General features: G+C 45.9%; 2 protein-coding genes across 3 annotated transcripts; one reads left to right on the forward strand and one right to left on the reverse strand.

Annotated features, from left to right (window-relative positions):
* Positions 1-5,722: 5,722 nt before the first annotated feature.
* On the forward strand, positions 5,723-11,022 carry LOC124660120 (protein SGT1 homolog). 2 transcript variants are annotated; one of them, XR_006989799.1, is made up of 10 exons: positions 5,723-5,945; positions 7,719-7,788; positions 7,893-8,017; positions 8,312-8,477; positions 8,938-9,034; positions 9,107-9,172; positions 9,572-9,707; positions 10,264-10,342; positions 10,416-10,525; positions 10,655-10,673. XR_006989799.1 is itself a non-coding variant. In XM_047197911.1 (10 exons), the coding sequence occupies exons 1-10, from the start codon at positions 5,777-5,779 to the stop codon at positions 10,760-10,762; spliced, it is 1,125 nt and encodes a 374-aa protein (XP_047053867.1). In that variant the 5' UTR covers positions 5,727-5,776; the 3' UTR covers positions 10,763-11,022. The 2 variants fall into 2 exon arrangements, 1 of the variants encoding a protein (XP_047053867.1); XM_047197911.1 differs by having other exon boundaries at positions 5,727-5,945; positions 10,264-10,346; positions 10,421-10,525; positions 10,655-11,022.
* A 302-nt stretch (positions 11,023-11,324) lies between these two features.
* Positions 11,325-13,554, reverse strand: LOC124660122 (probable WRKY transcription factor 27). The gene is made up of 3 exons (XM_047197912.1): positions 12,986-13,554; positions 12,749-12,871; positions 11,325-11,972 (listed from the first exon to the last, which is right to left on the reverse strand). The coding sequence occupies exons 1-3, from the start codon at positions 13,399-13,401 to the stop codon at positions 11,540-11,542; spliced, it is 972 nt and encodes a 323-aa protein (XP_047053868.1). The 5' UTR covers positions 13,402-13,554; the 3' UTR covers positions 11,325-11,539.
* Positions 13,555-18,184: the final 4,630 nt, after the last annotated feature.

Below are 18,184 nucleotides of genomic sequence, written 5' to 3' on the forward strand. Positions count from 1 at the left end.
CAAGACAGTAAATAAAGTAAAGCTAGCAACTAATTTTTTTGTGTTTTGATATAAGTGCAGCAAACAAAGTAGTAAATAAAATAAAGCAAGACAAAAACAAAGTAAAGAGATTGAGAAGTGGAGACTCCCCTTGCAGCGTGTCTTGATCTCCCCGGCAACGGCGCCGGAAAATATGCTTGATGGCGTGTATTTCACACGTTCGTTGGGCAACCCCAAGAGGAAGGTATGATGCGCACAGCAGCAAGTTTTCCCTCGGAAAGAAACCAAGGTTTATCGAACCGGGAGGAGCCAAGAAGCACGTTGAAGGTTGATGGCGGCGGGATGTAGTGCGGCGCAACACCGGAGATTCCGGCGCCAACGTGGAACCTGCACAACACAACCAAAGTACTTTGCCCCAACGAAACGAGTGAGGTTGTCAATCTCACCGGCTTGCTGTAACAAAGGATTAACCGTATTGTGTGGAAGATGATTGTTTGCAGAGAAAATAGTAAAACAAGTATTGCAGCAGATTTGTATTTCGAGTATTAAAGAATGGACCGGGGTCCACAGTTCACTAGAGGTGTCTCTCCCATAAGATAAAAGCATGTTGGGTGAACAAATTACAGTCGGGCAATTGACAAATAGAGAGGACATAACAATGCACATACATGACATGATAAGTATAGTGAGATTTAATTGGGCATTACGACAAAGTACATAGACCGCCATCCAACTGCATCTATGCCTAAAAAGTCCACCTTCGAGGTTATCATCCGAACCCCTCCGGTATTAAGTTGCAAAGCAACAGACAATTGCATTAAGTATGGTGCGTAATGTAATCAACAACTACATCCTCGGACATAGCGCCAATGTTTTATCCCTAGTGGCAACAGCACAACACAACCTTAGAACTTTCCGTCACTCGTCCTGGTGTCAATGCGGGCATGAACCCACTATCGAGCATAAGTACTCCCTCTTGGAGTTAAAAGTAAAAACTTGGCCGAGCCTCTACTAGAAACGGAGAGCATGCAAGATCATAAACAACACATGTGTAATAACTTGATAATTAACATGACATGGTATTCTCTATCCATCGGATCCCGACAAACACAACATATAGAATTACGGATAGATGATCTTGATCATGTTAGGCAGCTCACAAGATCCAACAATGAAGCACAATGAGGAGAAGACAACCATCTAGCTACTGCTATGGACCCATAGTCCAGGGGTGAACTACTCACTCATCACTCCGGAGGCGACCATGGCGGTGTAGAGTCCTCCGGGAGATGAATCCCCTCTCCGGCAGGGTGCCGGAGGAGATCTCCGGAATCCCCCGAGATGGGATCGGCGGCGGCGGCGTCTCGGTAAGGTTTTCCGTATCGTGGTTTTTCGCATCGGGGGTTTCGCGACGGAGGCTTTAAGTAGGCGGAAGGGCGAGTCGGGGGCCGGACGAGGGGCCCACACCACGGGCGGCGCGGCCCCCCTTGGCCGCGCCGCCATGTGGTTTGGCCACCTCGTGGCCCCACTTCGTATGTTCTTCGGTCTTCTGGAAGCTCCGTGGAAAAATAGGCCCCTGGGTCTTCGTTTCGTCCAATTCCGAGAATATTTCGTTACTAGGATTTCTGAAACCAAAAACAGCAAAAAACAGGAACTGGCACTTCGGCATCTTGTTAATAGGTTAGTTCCAGAAAATGCACGAATATGACATAAAGTGTGCATAAAACATGTAGGTATCATCAATAATATGGCATAGAACATAAGAAATTATCGATACGTCGGAGACGTATCGGGTTCCCAGCCCCAATTAATCAACTTTCATTAATAATTCTCTTCACATGTTTTGCTCTGATTCATCAGTAAGCAACTTAATTTTGCAATAGACACTCCTCCATGGTATGAGATTGTTGGAAGGCACCCGAGGATTCGGTTAGCCATGGCTTGTGTAAGCAAAGGTTGGGGGAGTGTCATCCTTAAATAAACTAAAATACATGTGTAAACAAAAGAGAAGAGGGATGATCTACCTTGCTGGTAGAGATAACGTCCTTCATGGGAGCCGCTCTTTGGAGGTTTGTTTGGCAAGGGGGTTAGAGTACCCGCTACCGATCGTTGACAACAACAAACACCTCTCAAAACTTTACTTTTATTCTCTTTATATGATTTCAAAACTGAAAAAGCTCTAGCACAGGATTTAATCTCTCGCTTCCTCTGCGAAGGGCCTGTCTTTTACTTTATGTTGAGTCGATAAACCTATTTCCTTCCATCTCAAACAAGCATTTGAGTTGTTGTGATTAAACTATTATATTGTGATTTGCTTCATCATGTCTTTACTCTTTCTTGTTTAGTACAAGTTTTACCTTGAATGAATATAGCTTTGAAGTCATCAATGATTAATATGATTGAGTATGCAAGTTTACCATAAGCTTTTAATATGAGAGCGCTGCTCAATAGATGAATATAATTTGTTAAATGTTCTCTGACCAAGAACAAAGTTTGCCATCACCAATTATGATTCCTTATGCACCTTTATTTGTGACTACCTTATACTTGTTTCAAGATTGAGTTATATGAGGAAGTTGTTTACTATAATGTCTTGTGTGAATGAATATGATGCTTCTTGTCCGTATTTTATTTATCGACTCTTCACTCCATAAACATGTGGACCTGTTTACGAGTTCGGTTTCGCTTGGGGACAAGCGAAGTCTAAGCTTGGGGGAGTTGATACGTCCAATTTGCATCACTATTTTATATCATAATTTGCTGTTATTCATTGATATATTTCATATTGGGACACAATACTTATGTTATTTCATCTATTTTGCATGTTTCATGATTATTTGGAGATCGAGCACCGGAGCCGGGATTCTGCTGGAAAAAGCACCGTCGAGATGCAATATTTCGGAAGATCAATTGTGGAAGGAAGTTTTACGAGAAAATCCTATTTTTCCGGATGACGGAGGAAGCCGGAAGGGGGAGCCAGCTGGACCCAGGGTAGGCCCACACCATAGGGTGGCGCGGCCCATGGCTCGGCCGCGCCACCATGTGGTGTGGGGCCCCTCGGCCTCTTTCGCCTCCTTTTCTTCGCGAAACCCTTCGTCCCGAAGACCTAAGCCACGGAGGAATCCTCACGAAGGGTTACAGCCGCCTCGCGGGGCGGAGAACACCGGAGAGAAAAGAGCTCTCCGGCGGGCGAGAATCCGCCGGGGAAATTCCCTCCCGGAGGGGAAATCGACGCCATCGTCACCGCCATCGAGCTGGACATCATCTCCATCACCATCATCATCATCATCTCCACCATCATCACCGCCATCTCCACCGCTGGACATCGTCACCGCTGTAGCAATTTGGGTTTGATCTTGATTGTTTGATAGGGGAAACTCTCCGGTATCGATTTCTACTTGTTGTTTATGCTATTGAGTGAAACCATTGAACCAAGTTCTATGTTCAGATTGTTATTCATCATCATATCACCTCCGATCATGTTCCATATGATGTCTCGTGAGTAGTTCGTTTAGTTCTTGAGGACATGGGTGAAGTCTAAATGTTAGTAGTGAACTATGGTTGAGTAATATTCAATGTTATGATATTTAAGTTGTGGTGTTATTCTTCTAGTGGTGTCGTGTGAACGTCGACTACACGACACTTCACCATTTATGGGCCTAGGGGAATGCATCTTGTACTCGTTTGCCAATTGCGGGGTTGCCGGAGTGACGAAACCTAAACCCCCGTTGGTATATCGATGCGAGGAGGGATCGCAGGATCTCGCAGTTTAAGGTCGTGGTTAGATTTATCTTAATTACTTTCTTGTAGTTGCGGATGCTTGCAAGGGGTATAATCACAAGTATGTATTAGTCCTAGGAAGGGCGGTACATTAGCACGGAGTTCACCCACACAACACTTATCAAAACAATGAAGATTAATCGGTTGTATGTAGCGAAAGCACTAGACTAAAATCCCGTGTGTCCTCGAGAACGTTTGGTCATTATAAGTAAACAAACCGGCTTGTCCTTTGTGCTAAAAATGATTGGGCCACTCGCTGCAATTATTTCTCTCGCATTTTACCTACTCGTACTTATTTCGTCTGTTACATCAAAACCCCCTGAATATTTGTCTGTGAGCATTTACAGTGAAACCTTCATCGAAACTGCTTGTCAACACCTTCTGCTCCTCGTTGGGATCGACATTCTTACTTATCGAAGATACTACGATGCACCCCCTATACTTGTGGGTCATCACGTCCCCGTAGCGTCCCCTGTGTAGCCGGGACGGGTTCGGGGCGCCGGACACCGTATCGGGCCGCGCCGGACAAAAATCGGGTTTTGGGGACACGGCTGGGAATTTTTTTGTCCGGCGCGCCTCAAATCGCTTTGGGGGACGCGACTGGAGATGCTCTTAGGTAGTTATGCAACATATTTATGACTTCTTTGTCTTCAAGGGATAACAAAGAAACTGTATTAATATTTTTAGTTGCATTTAGTGTTTGTTGGAATGAAGGCAATGCTTTAAAATTTCATGGGTGGCTGCAATGTCCCTCCATTCTTGCCTGGGCTTCTCCGCAGCTTATATGGGTGTATTTTCATGGCAATACGAAAAAAGTTAAATCTTTCAAATTTTTGGTCTGCTTAGGCTTTGAAATATTGTGGGTTCTGTCACCGCGCTCACATATTGAAATTCTAACATGTGCAAGTGTGGAGGTATAACTTCATGCCCCATGGATAGAATGGTGAACACTCGGAAGGACCCCATGATTTAAATCATTAAATTTTCATTTAATCTAGTGACTAAATCAGTTGAGAACTTACTTAATTATTAGTGAGATTACACCATCGTATCTCAGTTGCAATATATGTTGTAGCTCATACTATTACGGATCACGAAGTAGTTCAATTGGCTAAACAAATTTTCTCGCTTACAACTCGTGTTGTAACTCATGACTAGCTAGCGGGAATGCCTATGCAATCCATTGATTCATGGCCATCTTTATCAATTGCACAATTACAAGCCATTGAAAATTTCTCAGCCGCAACCCATGTTGCAACTCATGGCTCTCACGAATCTTGACATAGTCAAAAGGTATTTGAGTCGACCAAGAACTGAGCTAATTCTCAGTTGACCATAAATCAGCAAAACCTTTTATTTAAATATATGGTTTAGGGGTCACGACGTTTGCATATATACGAGAATTGAGGAACATGATGCCGGATACAACATTATGGCACAACAGACTCATGATGACCATTCACATTCAATCGTGAGAATACCTATCTTGTGAAGATGCCATGGAGCGTTTAGCAATTAGCATTGACCTTCCATCATCATATTCTAATCCCCACTGGCACGACAAGCCATCGACTCCACATGGGTGCTACCCTAATTAATCGGCTAATCGCGACCCCAAATACCAACACTACAAGCAAGTCAGAAGTCACCACCTTAACCCTACACAGCTTGCAGGATGCTAACCAACCAATGATTCGTGAAACTTGCCGTGTTCAAAAAAAGCAAAACAATAGGAAGGCTTGGTGCGCACAAAAGACAGAAAGAGAAAAGAAAAAGGGACGAAAAAGCAAAAAATACAAAAGATGGAGAACTTGCTATGCACTGCAACTGCAAGGTGCAAGCCCAGCCCGGCCCAGCCCAGCCCAGCCCTCGGAAGGCTCTAGAAACAGCCCCACGGGCCCTTAAGAGGCCATTTATCCACCATTGGATCCCCACCAAATACCGTCCATCTCTCTCCCTCGTGCTCGCTCCCCAAGTCTTCGCCGAGTCGTCCCCCTCCGACCTCGCCGCAGACGCCATGGCCGCCGCCGCCTCGGATCTGGAGAGCAAGGCCAAGGCCGCCTTCGTCGACGACGACTTCGAGCTCGCCGTCGACCTCTACTCCCAGGCCATCGACGTCGGCCCCGCCACCGCCGACCTCTACGCCGACCGCGCCCAGGCCCACATCAAGCTCGGAAGTTACACCGGTACGTGCCTCCCGCTCCCCTTCTGCTCGATTCGTTTGCTTACGTGAAGATTTGTCTCGAGGGCGTGGGTGAAATCGAGATGTTTGCGTTGTTGTTCTGGGCGTAGTAGATGCGTTTGATTCGGCTGCTGCTTGTCGCGTTTCCCGCGCGGCGATGCGACTGTAGGTTAGGGTTATTTCGAAGGTCAAGCGCGCTTAAATAAAGCCCTAATCAGCTTTGTTTTCGCATCTTGTAAGAAAAAAACTTTCTTTTTCTCGTTCCGATCGCTTACGCCATTCGTGTTGCGTGTCCAAGTGTTCGGGCGAGTCAAAGAAGTTCTCCGATAGGGGTAGCGCACAGATTTGGGTGAAATAAGTTCGGTTCCTAAAGGGTTTGACTTTCCCGGAGTGCATAGGCTTGGGAAGATATGGAGGTAGAGTAGCTTTGCGGCATGCTTACTATAGTCATTGCACGACTTGTTGAGATGCTATATGGTTAGTGCTTGCTTTCCTGCTCATCACCTAGTGATTTTTTGTCAAACTTGGTGTGGACCTGTGAACAAGGAATGTGATTATATGAGTGGGCTGCTTGATCTCTGGTTGTGTAGAGGGCTGTTGTTGCTTTCTGTTTCTACATTACAGCCTTTTTGGTCTACCCTTGAAAAGGAGTGAGATTTAATGTGGTGGCATGGAATGTTACATTAATCTCTTATTAAAACTTGGGTACTATATTGTGAAACAGTAGGAAGGAAAAGAAGAAGACTCTGGCTAGGAGTGCGTCTGTATTTCTGTCTTCTGATTAACTATTTGGTTGTCTGCACGTTTTGTTTTCTCCAGTTTGGTGCATCGTGAACTGCTTGCCTGTGAAAAACTGTTACAGCTACAGCTTATATTTATGTGTTTGACAGAACAATTTGGTAGCAAAAGTTCCCCTACGCAGTCTGTCTGTGGGCACTAAATCCCACTGTCTATGGTTATATGTTGGGATACTTGCTAATTTGAGAATTATTAGTAATATGATTCCTTTCTCAGGGAGGTCTAGAGATCCATGTTTGAATGTTTCCGACTATGTAGCCTTTTATCGTCGAAATATTACAATATTAATTGCAGCAATAACGTTATTTAGCTGTTCTACTCTATCTAATGAAGAAAAAATATGTTATGTGGCATATCTGTAAATTCAACTTCAAGAGGCACTTTGTTTTGCTGTCATGTGATTGCTTTCATGACGCGGGCTAATATTTTTAAGTTGTGACTCATAGCCATGTTCTATACTTGTTAGAATATTCATGGCGCCTAATTCATGTTTGTTTGTGACATGTACTTGTTTCCTCTGTTACATATTGATGAAACCTTTATCTGGGTGTGTCAACCATGAATCTTGTCACGTGGCTTATTTATTTGCTCATTACCTATAGAATGGTTTGAAATCTTAGTGCCGCACTATGCATACAACATCGTCATTTCAGTTTCTGAGTACCAGTTGTAACTCATTTGTGAACTTTAGCCCTAGATTCTTATGCCTGCTCAATTAACCAATCAGTATGTCTGCAAATATAGTTTGTTAGTTTCTAGGGGCTATCCTCAATATTTTTTACTATCCCCTCATGATCATTACTCATGAATAGGTCATTGAGGCTAATTCCTTCATTTCTGTGCCATTGGCTAAAATCACCTACGTTTGTGGACGGATGTGATAGCTATATCATGTTTTTTTTACTTGTTTACTAATAGTAATTGCATTTTCGTTATAAAGCAAAACTGTGCACTGAGCGCATATTAATTTGTCTTGCAGAGGCTGTAGCTGATGCCAACAAAGCAATTGAACTTGATCCTTCGATGCACAAAGCGTACCTTCGCAAAGGGTTAGTGATGCATTTATTTGCTTCATTTGTTAAATATTTTTCTAATGGCACACTGCTACATATTGCATATTCATTTTTATGTGATAAGAAAATCTTGGTTGCAGCTCGGCATGCATCAAGCTGGAGGAATACCAAACTGCAAAGGCTGCTCTTGAGGTGGGTTCTTCCTATGCATCTGGTGACTCAAGGTTTACTCGTCTGATGAAAGAATGTGATGATCGCATCGCTGGTGAGTGAAACCTTTTTGGGTCAGTGATTGCGTGATGGACATAGTGATATTGTTTAGTTTTGGCATGCAACTATGAGAATATATGATCTTTATGTTTGCACATGTTTTGACTTGTTATCTTCTGTTTCTCATAATAGCATTGTGTACTGATAATTAACAAGTGCATATTGATTATCCAATGTTTCAGAACATGCTAGAATTTCTGAAGCCGCATATGATATTTTCTGTTGCTCTATCTTATTCACACTTTTAGTACTTGGGTTATTGGTTATTAACTTGTTATTATCTGTTCAGAGGAGGCTAGCCAGGTGCCAGTAAAGAGTGCTGCTGCTGTTGCTGTGGCTCCAGCCACAACTTCTGGGGCTACAACTGTGGCTACTGCTGCTGAAGACAAGGAGGATGGTGCAAGTATGGAGAATGCACAGCCAACTGTAGAAGTGCCAAGCAAGCCCAAATACAGGTAATCAGTGCATAGTTCCTTCAATAATGCTCACTTCTCCCAGGGCACATTCATTTCTATGCACTAACTTTTTGAATTTTTGGAGACATCTAGTTACATCAACTAAAAGCTGCTCTTACCTCATATCCATATTAATTGTCTCTAATATGGATGTTTCTAGACATATTTTAGTTCTAGATACGTCCATGCTAGCGACAAGTAATATGTTATCGGAGGGAGTACATCCGTTCTGAAATGTAAGCCTTTCTAGAAAGTTTAGCTTTCTAAAAAGGCTTACATTTCGGAGCGGAGGTAATACCTTAGGTTACAACATTATTTACCACCTTATTTATAGGCTCACAAGTGTACATAATTCAAGGAAGAAATATTAGTGTATCTATCTGAAAGAAAGATTAATGTTTATATGCCCTGAAAAGTGGATTGATGCTAACATTTTCTGGTAATGCATTTTATGCTGCAGGCATGACTACTACAATAGTACTTCAGAAGTGGTACTGACAATTTTTGCCAAGGGTGTTCCTGCTGACAGTGTGGTTGTTGATTTCGGTGAACAGATGGTGTGTTTCTGTCACATATTCTTCCAAATCAGTTGTTATTTCACTGTTGACTAATCGAGCTGCACTTTCTAGCTGAGTGTCTCAATTGAACTTCCTGGTGAGGAGCCATACCATTTTCAGCCTCGTCTGTTTTCAAAGGTACAATATTGTCGTTCGACTTGCACATTGCAAACAGTACATGTTGTATTGCTATTTCTCTTCAATGCTTTGTCTGCTAAGAGCTCAATGCGGTAAAAATATGGGATCTGCTTCCATGTATTCAATACAGGGCCTCAAAAAGCATATTCTCACATTTGCTAGTGAATAGTCCATAAATATGTTATTATTTTGGGAACATGTTATAAACAATTTGTAAATACATGGTTCTGGACTTCATCATGCGAATTTTGGGATGATCTGTGCTTTCTTGTTGGTCAATTACACCCGGGGATCCAGAATTTATGCTTGTTATTACTTATATAATAATATAATTTACTAACTGTATTTCTATCTATGACAAGATTTACATCATTGATTTGTTTGTTTGTTGACAATCAGATCATCCCAGAGAAGTGCAAATACATGGTATTGTCTACAAAGGTCGAAATACGCCTTGCAAAAGCTGAGCCGATAACTTGGACATCATTGGATTATAAGGGTAAACCAAAGGCTCCTCAGAAGATAAATGCACCAGGTAATTTCTTGAATACGGGTAAATTTGTTAGCTTGTTTGGTTGGAAAAGTTTGCTGTGATTGAACCCCCTTGTTGACTACATGATGTTGTTTTGATGTGTAGATACTAAAGCCTTCTACCAACTTTTTTTCTCTTACCCTACATGCAATTAAATTACGGAGTATTTTTAATCTGATGATCGTTAGCAGTGCCAACTTTGCTGAAATCCAAATTCTGAGCCATGATCTGCTGCCAACATAAAAGATGTGTTCCTGACATGTCATTAATAAAATATATGATGGTTCCTGCATGTGTGTGGATGATACTTTCGGTTCGCACTGAGGGCAACAGATGTATAAGAAAACAACATAAAAAAACAGATGATGCTGACTCCTGTTTGTACATAAACCTCCATACCATGCTTACTTTTTTTCAGTCAGGCTGTTTTTTAGTGTTCCAAGTTTGCATTATGGTTACCAAGGTAGTATAAGCCTGAACCTTATAGTATAGTTACTAGATGAACAATGTATCGTCTTCCATTTATGAATGAAACATTCATATCTTACATGTTTTACAGCTGAATCAGCCCAGAGGCCATCTTATCCATCATCAAAATCCAAAAAGGACTGGGATAAGTTGGAGGCTGAAGTGAAAAAACAGGTTTGCCTGTGTGCAATTAATATCAGCTTTCTCTACTGCTATTGAAGTTTCTCATTATTTTGAGTTTGTAACAGGAGAAGGATGAAAAACTTGATGGTGATGCTGCATTGAACAAGTTTTTCCGTGAGATCTACAGTGATGCAGATGAAGACATGCGCAGGGCAATGATGAAGTCTTTTGTATGTGATCTCCATCCTTGTTATTTCCCTTCTGTCAATTGACCTCTGCTTGTATGGCTGGCAGACTGTTCTCATGCTTAGATCATACTACTTACGTACTGTCTGTGAACAACTTGTCTGCTGTTGTAGGTGGAGTCCAATGGTACGGTTCTCTCAACCAACTGGAAAGATGTTGGGAAAAAGCCTGTGGAAGGGAGCCCCCCTGATGGAATGGAGCTGAAGAAGTGGGAGTATTGATGAATTCAGATCATCCATGTTGTAAATCCTGGTTGCGAGTCATGACTTGGCTGCGGACTTACAGATCAATTTCGGTCGGATTAAGTATGTCAGCTCATCATCGCGTTTCCGTATTGTTAAGCTGTTTGCGTGACATGTTAGCTTCTAAGTACCTATTCCTAGTTTTGCAAGCTACAGCTGGGCATCTGTGGTAGGAAGTGCAAAACGTAACTTGTATGGTGGAACTATCATCTGTGAAATGGTGCTCTTTTTTGTCTGAAGTATGCCTCTTCTTATTTAGCCGTCACAGTCTGTTCTGATTTCGTACATGATCCGTTTGATTGCATTTGAATTTTTATATGTGATTGATTGTCTGAGAAATTGGCTAGTCAAGAGTTTCCCTGCTGGCAAAAAGAAAGAACGAAGAGTTGTGACTAGTGGGTTGCCCGTATGATCTTCAGAGTGTACTATCTGCTTTGCCATTGTGAGCGGCATTTGTACCTGTAGTTTGATTGAATATAGAAGTTAAAGCTGGTTAGTTCTTGTTGCCTCCGTGCGTTCGTTGTAGTGAGAGACGAACCACAGTTACATGGATACAAGATCAGAATACCACTAGCAAGTAGACAGAAGAAAAGAAATCTTCAATTGCTGTTGAGAGGGACCATGACAAAATCATACACACGCACACCCAAAATGCCTATACTGCTTGCTTTGTGAGCCCTCCCTCGCAAATAGGTGAGCAAAAACGGCAAAAAGTTGTCAATTCTATATAAGTTATAGCTACACTGATCTCTCCAGCTATAGCGAGAGCCGTCGTCCCAGGACGCCGTCCTCCTCGAAAACCTGATCCAGGTCGCCGTCCACGGGCGCCAAGAACTCGTCCAGGTCCAGCCCTGCCGGCCAGAACTCGCTATCGTCATCAGCCGCTGCATCGTCGGCGCTACAGTCCACAGCCATCGCCGACGTCTCGTTGCTTTCGTCCTCGCACTTCACCGCCGCCCCGTGGGCGTTGCCGCCGTCTTTGGTTTGGCTGTTGGGCGACGTCGTCGGATGGTCCTCCGCCGGGGTGGACTTGTGGCGGGTGGTTCCGGCGAGCGCGTTGATCTGCGTCGGCACGGGGTGGCAGTGCTCGGCCATGTACGTGATGACGAGCACGCCGGGCTTGGCCGGGCTGCGCTCCACCAGCTTCCGGGCCATGCATCCCTTCATGCTGCTGCACTTGTAGTATCCCCTGATGATCAGAATGGGAGCAAAATTCAGTACACATACACCCTTTTCTTGCGGGGAATTTAGAGAGCCTTATTTCAAGGGTGTGACTAATTCTAACTTCGTTCTTGCTATCCATGTTAAACTCACCATTAACACGGATAACAAAGCAAATTTAACGGTTTAAATTGCAACTATTTTTTTTAGTTGTAAATCCATTAAAAAAGTCTCAGTTGCAACCCGACTTGCAGCTCAAGCACATGACACGATGCAAATTCAATATTGTAGGAGTCTACTAAGCATGAGCTTCGTTCTCAGTCTACTAAAAACTAGCAATTCTGTTATTTCGAACAAAGGCATACACATACACCTGGAGTGACCTGTACCCTGTACTAAGGCTAGTACGGAGTACTCGAGTACAGGAATCATGTTGTACTGCAAAAGTACACGTGAAGTGTAATGACCTAATTAGCTCGGTCAAAGACTAGGTCATGCATGTTACTGCAAAAGTACACTTGGAGTAGTCTAGAGGCTTTATTATAGTGCTGTTGACTTTGCAATTATACCAAAGTGTTTGAAATCCGTGATCACGGTGCGATTTCTTGCTGATCGGCTCGTACAAGCAGCAGTACGTGTCAATATACGACCCAAGGTAAGTATGCACGAGTAGACAGCGAGATTGTCCGAAAAGAGAGCAGCTAGTGAGTTAGTGACGCGACTGACGACGACTTGCAACGCGTGGAAATGGTAAGTTTAGGTCGAGGGAGGTTTGCTAATTTAATTAAGGTAGTAATTAATTACCGGGGATAAGGCGATCCTTTGATGGGCTTTTGGCCGTACTTGCGCCACGCCCAGAGGTCGGAGGAGACGCCCCCGTCGGCCACCGGCACCTCGCACACCACCTTCTTCAGCTGGCTCTTCTTGCTGCAAGTGCCACCAAGAACACGACCTCCGATTAGCACTCCTCTTCTACTACTCCGTAGCTAGCTTCTTCATCCAAAATTGCGCGCGAAGCAGAAATGATCAAAATGAACTTACCTCCGTTTGGGCCGTGGGGTGGTGGTGCGCATGCCGGGCTTCCGCCCAGGCGGCAGGCGCGGCCGAGCGCCGGACGTGGACGCCGCGGAGGGGAACGAGATCATCACCTCGTGGCGGTCGTCTGCCGCTGCCGCCCACGCCTGTGAGGACGGTGCTGCGGAGAGCAGGAAGGGCTTGCGATCCAAGTCCAGGTACTCCAGGTCGTACAGCGCCGCGTCCTTGGCTGCGGCCGGTCCCCGGACGAGCTCACGTGGCTCCCGTTTGACCGTCGCCGGCGCCGCGGAAGGAGGAGGAGGAGGGCCGGCACGGTCGTCTTCGGGGTGGGAGGAAGGGACTAAGGTGGCGCAGCTCCTCACGACGGCCTGCAGGTCCCAGTCGTTAAGGTGCTCCATGCGCCGCGGCTGCACGCCGCACATGAACGACGACCGAGCTCCGTCGAGCGCTTGGTTTGACGGAGTGAGGGAGAGAGGAGGACGCGTGCAGCTCAGCCTTGGTTTGGCCGGATGGGGTTGACTTTTGGAAGTGGCAGGCCGGTCCGGCAACCCTAATATATACGCGAGCGTAGGGACGTCGTCTGTACATAGACGCGTATACTTGGAGGATTGATTAATTTAGGAGAGAGTGGCACGGGGACGGCCTCGATCGATCGCTAGCGATGACTCGATCCCACAAAGTCAAAGCCGAAGCCAAGTGGTGGGCACGGCTTGCAGCAGCTAGCTAGGGGATAAGAAGAAGACGAAGATGATGATCGCGTCCGGATTTGAACTCATCGGCTAGACGCAATTTAACTCTACTGCATTGTTCTATACACTTGTCAAAGGGGTGTTGTCTTGCTATTGTTTTCCTTGACTTTGCTCCAAATGTCAAAAGGGAGAGAGAGTGCATGCATTGAGGAAAAAGCTCGAATCTTGATTGGGATCGAACTCTCTCGCGTCACTAAAGCTGGAGCTATAGCAAAGCCGCAGGGAGAATTAAACTTTAGAGGCGCTTGACTCTTTATGCCAATCCTATATAATTGGCTGCGGCTTGACCAGCCACTTGGGGTCGTCAGGCGTCGGTTATAATTCTTCATCTGACCTTGCGCAAATGTCAAAGGGCGTATCAAGGGAGGGAGACAAGGAGAGTGCGTGAGCCGTGGCACAAAATCTCGCCCATATGCGTCAGATCTCTGGAACAGAGCCGCCGCCAATGGGCGCGGCGATAAGTGGCAAAGCGACGGTGGTGGAGTGCGGGGGCCTTTTGGCCACGAAAGGGACGCCAGAGGGATCGTCTTCGTGGTATGTCTCTAGCTAGCTAAGCTCCGGGTGCCGCTGTCGCCGCCGCGCTCGGCTCCGTCTTGTCTAGCTAGCTAGTGCGCGCACGCCCGGGGTCTGGACCCCGGCGTGCGCACGCGCGCCGGAGCAACCCTCCGTGCCGTTAACTTCTCCGGCGATCGGCCGATGCCGACGCGCAGATCTTGCGCGTGCCGCGCGCGAGTGACGATCGAGAGCGATGGATAATTTGCAGCAGGATATGTGGATAAGCAAGTGTTGGCTGTGTTGAATGACAGGTACGGTTCGGTGTGTCCACGTTATCCGTCGGTGGCTGGATGGCCGATCGCCACTACCGCGCGCGCGCGGCTGTTAGTTAGTGTTAGGTCTGGGTGTGCAGTCGTCGTGCTTCCCGTTGATCAGGGCCCGAGTGACACGTGAACGCGTGTTCGGTCCGGTTGCCGGTTGCGATCACCCATCTGCCTGGCCATCACGGTTCAAGTGCTACTACATCCCATCCATCTGCTAGAAAGGGTCACGCAGCTGTCATCACCATCAGCGCCTCCCCCCCTCTCCCGCGTCGCTTCCCAAGCAAACCCTAACAAACTCGCCATGGCCACCTCCATTTCTCTTCCTCCGTCGCCGTAGGGTCCTGCCTAGGCTAAGTCTAGTTGGCATCGGTGTCGACGGGGTCACCTCTTGCCCTCCAACCCGAAGGAAATGGCCCGGGGGTTGCCCTAAGGCATGGGAGTGGCGCGGCCGCCGCGCGTCACGTCGTAGTGGACTCTCCGGGCAGATCGATGGTGAACGATGCAACCCCTATGACTGTCGTGCGGGTTGGCGGTTAGCCAGTGAGAGCCGACGATGGTTGTGCCCTCAGGAGTCATTACCTAGTTGAAGGTGTCGTTGTTGCGATCTTCTGCATCATGCCAAGATGGTCCGGGGGAAACACTAGATCTAGGTCTCACGGATCGGACAATGGCGACACTTTCAATGCCGCTCTCCCTCTTGGGACCATCATTTTGGAAAACGTGATGCTTGGAGGGGTCTGCCGGTGGAACGGTGTTTCATCTACCGTGTCGATGGCGGCAGGTCTCGGCGACGTGGTGAAGCGGAATCTCGGCGCTGGACGCATGCATGATGATGGGTGTGAATATGGCGGTGGCACTATCTTCAGGGGCGGAGCCAAAGGAAGAATGTCCCTAATGCATGTTCAACCTTGCAGCTTTTGATCAATATAATTAGGCCTCCCTGATGCACTTTTCTCATTGTAACATGATGCACTAGTCTTAAAATGCTCACAAGTTCTACTAAAAGAATATTGGATGTAGATGTGATGTAGCGTAGGAAAGCAGTCCACGTAGTCTACAATATTTAAAATCTCAAGGCCCATTTTTGGTGGCACCTTGGTAGCGGTGGGAGACAAAATTTAATTTCACATTGCTAGTTGGAAAAGAGTTAGAGCAGATTATATGCTATTCCAACTCCACCGATTGAGTGTGAAGAGAAGGAGTTCACGCACACTCCTCATTTTTCGCCATCCGCCTCACCACGCATCGCACGCGTGTCATGCGAACCGAGTTAGAATTAGAAACCCGGTTTTGTGGAAGAATAAATTTATGCTTGGTGCATCAACTGAGTTGATACCTATCGGCGTGCGTCTTCCAACTCGTGGCGGTTCGGTCAGCGGCTCCCCTTCCAGACTATACCAGGGGACAAGAGGCAGAAGAGATCCAAGAGTTATCCACTCCCTTCTCTATTTAACGGCTAGTTCCTTTTGTTGTGACGCCCTCTAGGTTCCCCACCCCGACGATTGAGTGCATGGCCGTCCGGGGGAGCAGGTCTCCGAAACCCTGTCCATCGAGCACCCCGACGATTGAGTGCATGGCCGTCCGGGAGAGAAGGTCTCAGAAACCCGGTCCGTCAAGAACCTGCACCGACAAACGGGCGATGACGTTTTTGGGGAGCGTCTCGACGTGACTGCTTGCTGGTTTTCGAGTTCTTCCTCGCTGGCTTGCTGCTTCACCAGCGAATCCGGTGACTCCTACAACACCATGGGCGATAGCAACAATAGTCATGGTGATGCTACTGCTGGAGCAACATTCCCGGTTGCAATGTAAGTACTGATCCTCTCTTACCCTTCACTTGTACTTGTTCCATATTCATGCTAGATATGCTAAATCTGGTGTGTATGGTTAAATATGCTAGTGCATCTGGTGTGTATGGTTCAAATCCCAGGTTTATCATTTTGGTGTCTTATAAAGGCAGAATATTCTTCAGTAGGAGGCAACATTCGCATCGATAACGAGATAACAGTGATGACTTAGTCAATTTCAAGATCCGTCGTTTCAGTTCTTGGAATCAGTCTTCCGAAGATACTCATAGGCGTAGAGTGTGCATGCATTCATGGGGATGAGTGGATGAGTGTATGTATGTGTTTGTGAGCGTTTGCATTTGTACTATGTTTCGCAAAAAAATTATTTACCCATGAATTTTCTGCGTTTTCTTAATTATTTACCCATGAACTGAGTTTCAATCGTCGGCCAAACTGCATGGTTAATATGGATCGAGCAGTATAAAATCTCTTTTATAAAAGTTGGCACGCATCAGGATTATCGCAAGAATGTTTGTTTTTTCCCCTTTATGTGCACACCGGAGTCTGGAACTGACTTGCTAAAGGCGGTATCTAGCGGATGCGCAATGTGTCACGACGAGAAGAATCATTACTGAAAGTGGGCTGGATCGATCGTAGAGTAGCCGGCGACGCTGACGGCTCTCCGTGTCTGTCTCTTTGCACCAAGCGAAGCGGTCCATCCAATTTTAACGTTGCGAACTTGCGTTTCGCCTAGATGCATGCTGCTTCTTCCTAGAGTACATTTTTTTACGATGGAATATCGAATCGACGAACTAAGTTCCGTGGCTGAACCTTCGAGAGCGTTGCTGGGAGAAGCGTTTGCCCGATCAGGCGAGCCAAGGGGCCTTCGTTGACCTGTCGGCCTGCCCGCGGCGACGCGTTTAGTTGCACGGAGAGCGCATATATGAGCGGAGCAGAGGTAGCTTTTCCAAGGAATCTCTGCACGTCTTGGCCGTCAGCACTTGACGCCTTGATAGTAAAGTAAGGAATAGAATAGCTACTTAAGCATAAAAGCCTACTTAAGCATAACTAGGATAGTGCAGCTTCGACACAATCCATACTTTGTGGTGCAGAGAAGGCCTGAGGCTCGAGGGCCCGACCGGCTCGTAGGTTGAACAAGCGAGCACCCATCTTTCAACCAAGCATTTGAAACTTACTCCTCTGTTTCGTACTAATTATCACAGGTTTATATGTATCTATACATAAAATATGTTTAGATACATACACAAAGTTATGCACCTCAGCATAATATAATGATCATGTCATCTCCCATGGCATATTTAGCTATAAAAGACAATAAAAGCGACAAAAGTGTGCACCGATAGAATACGGCTACACTAATAATAATGCTAGGCATACCATTTAGATGACGTGCTAAATCCACTTTTTATTATTTACAATATTAATAAGAAAATTAAGTCGCAACTCGCAAACATTATTCCAAAGTATCAGCCGTAGCATCCCGGGGTAACAAGGACAATAAGAAAAACATGTTACACTCACAAAAACTATATGTAAACAATTGAAGGCGAGAGAAGCATTGACAATATAAGCATATAACTAGGCTCACTCATATTTTACAACTTCTATGGTTACTGGCTAGCAAATACAAAGTTAGAGCAAGCTATATCATCCATTAACTTTGAGTCAGGTGATTTGCTTACGATTAGACTCCCGGGTCGCTTGAGGCGACTTCGGAGGCGCCCCACCGCCACCACCACAGAGCACAACCAAGCGCCGCCCCAGCCAGCTCGCCGCCACCGGAGGAGGCCGTTCGTCGGCGCACGGAGGCGGCAAGGCGTGGTCCGCATCCTT

This window comes from Lolium rigidum, chromosome 6 (genome assembly GCF_022539505.1).
Source record: "Lolium rigidum isolate FL_2022 chromosome 6, APGP_CSIRO_Lrig_0.1, whole genome shotgun sequence".
Classification (NCBI taxonomy): domain Eukaryota; kingdom Viridiplantae; phylum Streptophyta; class Magnoliopsida; order Poales; family Poaceae; genus Lolium; species Lolium rigidum.